Here is a 5,482-nt window from a genome sequence, read left to right as displayed (position 1 = left end):
ACTGCCCTAGTCATATACCCCACTCACAGGCTATAACAGTGAAAGGATGTGTGCCTTGCTGCTGCTTCTACAACCTTCTTATTAGGAATCCTCACCAAAATTCAACTCTGTTTCCATAGCAGATGTTCCTATTACCAGCCTGTTTTGTATCCTCTNCCTCAGGAGTTCTCAGGCCTACCTCCAGGCTGTTAGTGANCTGAACAACCTNNTGACTTCCCGTATGAAGAATGTCTTCCTCCACAATGACATTATCTACAACCTGACTTCCCATAGCCGAAGGACCAAATCTGCCTGTCAGATTGCCCATGAACACACAGGTTTTGTTTTCTCCTTTCTCTCAGCTCCTTTAACAGGTTCCGCTTAAATGAACTGGCCATGACTTCTCAGGTAGGCTCAATGCCTGAAGCATTCAGAAAAGATTCATATGCATTCATCCTGGGTATTTCCCTTGCATCAGTCTTGGTACTAGAGAAGGGAGAGCATCTGAAAGTCTGGGAAGGATCACCTCTGCCACNATTTTAGNGATGCTGTTTACTGCCCATTAAAGCAACTCAAGCAGACACTGAATGAGCCATGGTCCAGAGAGGACTACTAAACATCCTTCAGATGGTGTTAGACTTGTGACACTTCTGCCTCTATATGCTTCCTGACCTCTGTAGAGCACTCAGACTGGGACTGGGGAAGTCACAGACCTGCTGAGGGTTATTGAAGTTCTCATTCCTGTCTCTTACCCATTTTCATGGGACAGACCGAGTTGTCAAGCTGAGGAAGGCTCAGCTACAGGACAAGAAATCAATGGAGAAGCTCAGAGGAAAGAGATGTTTGGATTTCCTGGACATCCTTCTATTCTCCAGAGTGAGTAGGTAGACTTGAGTCCTGAGACTGCCCGGGATTAAACTAAGTGACAAAGACTGCTCTCTCCCTCTCCAGATGGACGATGGGAGCAGCTTGTCTGACAAAGCATTGCGTGCTGAGGTAGACTCATTCATGTTTGGGGGTCATGACACACCNGCCAGTGGGATCTCCTGGNTCTTCTATTCTTTGGCTNCACATCCNGACCACCAGCAGAGATGCAGAGAGGAGGTCCAGAGCCTTCTTGNGGATGGATCCCCCATCACATGGTGAGTGGGAACTCAAGAACAAAATAAAACACTGTCTTGGTATAGGGAGTCTCTAGCTCTCTCAGGCTCAGCTTACTCTTCAGGATGGACTTTGTTTCAGGGGGCACCTGCACCAGATGCCCTATACCACCATGTGCATCAAGGAGGCCCTGAGGCTCTACCCACCAGTACCATCTGTTGGCAGAAAGCTCAACACACCTGTCACCTTCCCCGATGGACGTTCCTTACCTAAAGGTATGAGCGCTTACCTTCAATGACTTGAGTTTTCTGGGGACAAAGAAGGATCAGAAGTTTATGTGTGCTTCTCNAGATCTGAATTCATTAAATCTTCTTCTCCTTGTAAGTGAACCTGTGCAGATGTCATGGAAAAAACAGCATGTATTTTTGTATTTAATTAGAAATGGTATTATTAATTTTCAATAACCACACTTTCATGGTTTGGAATCCACACTTTTGTGACAACAGGTCAGATTTTATTTATTCAGATTCCNTGATATTTCTTTCTTCTGAGATACAATCNCATTTCTTTATTTGTTTTTCTTAATGTGGATAGGTGTTTTGCTTGCATGTCATGTCTGTATANAACATGTTTGGAGTGCCAATGAGGTCCAGGAGTGATTTTTGGATGTTCTGATACTGAAAACATAAACTGCTGTCAGATGCCCGCCACGTGGATGCTGAGAACTGAACCCAAGCCCTCTGGAAGAGTAAACAGCACTCTCAACCACTGATCTTTTGAGGATTCAACACCCAGTGGTCTCTGTTAGCACCCAGGGCCTCTCCTTCCTTAGCTGCATCTCTTACAAGCATTCCTCACACTAGGCTGAATGTGTGGGGTGATTCTGTGGTGAACTCATTAGAAAACATATCCATTTGCACAGTGATGGCTCAACCCTCAGGGTCTTTAACACCCATAACCAATGGAGGTGAATTCATGACTAGAGCTATAAANTTCTCACTTCCATAAAGCAAAGGATGGAGAGATGAGATAGACATGAGTGTGATGTGGTTCTTTAGATAGGCTACATCAAGGTAAGGTACCAGACCGTTCTGTGTCATGAATTGTATTTGCTCTGGTCTGAGGTATCCTCTGATTGTTGATAGAGAGCACAGTCAGTTGTTTTGTGTTCTCCAGTGNGTGGAAGGCATTTGACAAACCTGAGAGATCACTTAGGAATGACTTCACAATGGGTTTCCAATACTTTCCTACATTTATTTCACAGTCATCATCACCTGCTTTCACCTTCCCAACAAGATCATGCTGACCAACCTTAGGATTCATGGAACCAGGTCTTTCATGTATACAAGGACCCTGCTGTCCATCAGACCAGACATTCATTCCATGTATTTTCNCTCTCCCACCTGCCCCACAGGTATCACAGTTCTGCTTGACTTTTATGCTCTTCACCACAACCCAAAAGTGTGGCCAAATCCAGAGGTAGGCATCGCTGGAGAGCAGAGGGAAACATAGTCCAATTCCAGTGCCTCTTCCTGGTCTCTCCTGAGAATTCTGTCCCTCACAGGTTAAGAACAAGGGTGTAGCCACTGCCTGTTTTGTCCTTGGAACTCTCTCTGCAGGTGTTTGATCCTTCCCGGTTTGCAAAGAATTCTGTCCAACACACCCATGCTTACCTGCCCTTCTCAGGAGGATCAAGGTAAAGCATTCTGTGTAGGTAGTGGGGTAGAGGTGGATTATACCTTATATAGGTGATCTTCTTTGTTCATGTGTGCCAGTCAAGCATGCTTTTGCTTGCTGGTGCTTAGAAGAGAAACTTGTTGCTGGTGTGTGTGTGTAAAGGTGCTCTCAGTGGAAATATTAATCAAGGAAACTTTTTGGAGGCCAGACAGTTTCAGTGTCACTGGATTTCCCTCAATATTTTATTCTATGTCCTTCCCCAGTAGAGACAGAGTAACATGAATTTAATTCAGGTGATGTGCTTTTTCAGTTGCCAGGATTCCTCTCTTCACACCTTCTTGAATCAGGCCAGCACCTATCTTGAGTAGTTCTCTAATGCTGGAATACTGCAGCAAATGGTTAATTTGCCAAACTTTGCTTTCCAGATGTTTGCCATGTGCAACTGTTGAGTATAATGATTGAAAAGCCACCCTGGTACTTCTAGGAAAGTCTTTCACCAATGTATATCACACCTGAGTCAGCACTCTCTTGAACTTAAACTTCAACTCTGTGTTAATATCCATGTACCCTTTACAAGGTTCCTGGTTATCAAAACTTGACAGGGAAAATGAGATCTTCATATGCTGACATTTCTGTTAGAACTTATATCCTCTGAGTACACGTGTGCACACACTCTTCTCCTTCCCTTTTCTACATTTCAACCCCTGAACACTAGATTAAAAAGAGAAAGGCTGATAGAGAGGAAAGGAAAGAGATGTTTGAATGAAGTCAGGGGTCAGAACGAGATGGCCTTATCATTAGACAATTTTCTGCTGATTAGTGGCATTGAGTTCCTAAGAGTGTCCTAAAAGTGGGACCCAGAGAAATGGGTTCTCCCCTGATTCAGTGACACCACATTTATGTTACATAGAATAAGATACTGACACTTGAATCACACACATCATTTCCTCAGTCTTTCACACCTTTGTAGCTCATTGAACAGTTTTTGGAAACAAACTAATTCTTATCACTGACCTACACCCTCACTCCTGTGCTCTTGAATAAAGAACTTATGGACTATTGGATGTCTGAATTAGAAAGAGACAGAGACAGAGACAGACAGACAGACAGACAGACAGACAGACAGACAGACAGACAGACAGACAGAGACAGAGACAGAGACAGACAGACAGACAGACAGACAGACAATCATGAAGGCCATTGGCTGAGCCTTTAGGAAATGCAGGCAGAGGTTAAGAGAGGATGTTTCAGCAAACTCAATAACACAATCTAACAGAGAAAAGTAGAGCTGATAAGAGGTAGAAAGAGGTACTCAGAGAGCACAGTGCCACACTCCTGGTTTCTTTGACACTGTTCTACCTGAAGGAGAGCATGAAGGGTCATTAAGAAGGGGAGACTTAAGGATTCCAGAAAAGTTTGGGAGAAAATGTTCAAATTTTCAAGAAGGGGCATTAAATGACATGTGCTCTTGGGCTAGAGGAAGACTGAGTATGAACACTGGGTGGAGACAGATGGGGAGGCAGCTTGAAGCTCTCCAGAATGATGTCTTATCTGGTTCTCCTCTGATGGTTGTCAATCCTTTGCCTTCATACCACATAACCCCTTGGAAGGTGCTCTGCCTCTTCCTTGGTAGCTCTGACCACTGGTGTTACTGGGGAAACCTAAAACTCATAGTGGAAGAAGTGAACACCGAAACCTTGAGTGTATGATGGTAAATGTTGTTAGACTGTCCCCTAGATGCTGTCCTCTCCTAACAGATGTCGCTCCTCTGAAATCAGCACTGGATTAGACTAGTCCTGGGAGAGGGGGAGCCCTTGTCACAGCACAGGAGCAGAGATGGATGTGTGAATGAGGGAAAGGCAGTCTTGGTGAGAGAAGGATCCTTTCCCAGCTCAGCACAGAACAGGATTCCATTTTGTTGTTGCTGTTGTTTTGTTTTTGTTTTTCTGGGTTTGTTTTTTTGTTATTGTTGGTGTTTTTATTGGCTTTTTTCCCCCTCCAGAAACTGCATTGGGAAGCAACTTGCCATGAATGCACTGAAGGTCGCTGTGGCCCTAACCCTGCTTCGATTTGAGCTGCTGCCAGATCCCACCAGGGTTCCCATCCCTACTCAACAGCTCGTATTAAAGTCCACAAATGGGATCCATCTGCATCTCAGGAAGCTCCAATAGTGCTACTAGAGACAATGATGGGGTCCAAGTGCCTGCTGCCTGCCATTCTATCTGTCACTGCTCCTATGCCCTGCCTGGGTTTCTGCTTCTTACTTCTATCAGCCCACCTGCCTCTCTTCCCTTCTGTCTGCTGAGCAGTCTCCAGGCCTCCTGTTTCTCTGTCCTTTTCTCTGCCTCATCCCTCTTGGCTCCCCTACAGTTTGTCTGTCTGTCCTAATGATGGCCAGCCTGCCCCTCTACCTGACTTTCCCCTTCTTCCTATTTGTGTCAACTTCCTACTTTGTTCTCTTGAACTACCACACTTCCACGGCTTACACAACACAGATTTATAGTTACACTTCTGTGGGGAGGTGTGAGAGATGCTCTCCCTGAGTGAAGAGCAAACCTCACACAAGCTCTCAGGAACAGTCCCTTTCTCTAGTCTTTCAGCTCTGGTGGCCACCCCAAGGTGACTAGCAGTGATAAATCCCATCATGATTATCAAGAATCATCTCTTAAAATTGACATAAACCAACTGTGGACATTATCCACAGGTAAAACATCTTCAACAGCAT

At 44.8% G+C, this 5,482-nt stretch overlaps 1 protein-coding gene across 1 annotated transcript in view; it reads left to right on the top strand.

Moving 5' to 3' along the window:
- The window catches only part of LOC110322974 (cytochrome P450 4A10-like), a 12,359-nt gene extending 7,256 nt beyond the window's left edge, over positions 1–5,103 (top strand). Inside the window, exons 5-11 of the mRNA XM_021199966.2 lie at positions 86–317; positions 749–855; positions 931–1,121; positions 1,222–1,355; positions 2,495–2,559; positions 2,700–2,776; positions 4,760–5,103. Of these exons, the coding sequence (XP_021055625.1) occupies positions 86–317; positions 749–855; positions 931–1,121; positions 1,222–1,355; positions 2,495–2,559; positions 2,700–2,776; positions 4,760–4,928 (975 nt within the window). The 3' untranslated portion in view covers positions 4,929–5,103. The remainder of the gene's footprint in view (positions 1–85; positions 318–748; positions 856–930; positions 1,122–1,221; positions 1,356–2,494; positions 2,560–2,699; positions 2,777–4,759) is intronic.
- The last annotated feature ends 379 nt before the right edge of the window (positions 5,104–5,482 follow it).

The sequence above is a fragment of the Mus pahari genome, chromosome 6 (genome assembly GCF_900095145.1).
Source record: "Mus pahari chromosome 6, PAHARI_EIJ_v1.1, whole genome shotgun sequence".
Taxonomy (NCBI): domain Eukaryota; kingdom Metazoa; phylum Chordata; class Mammalia; order Rodentia; family Muridae; genus Mus; species Mus pahari.
This window is presented reverse-complemented; position numbering and strand designations above follow the sequence as displayed.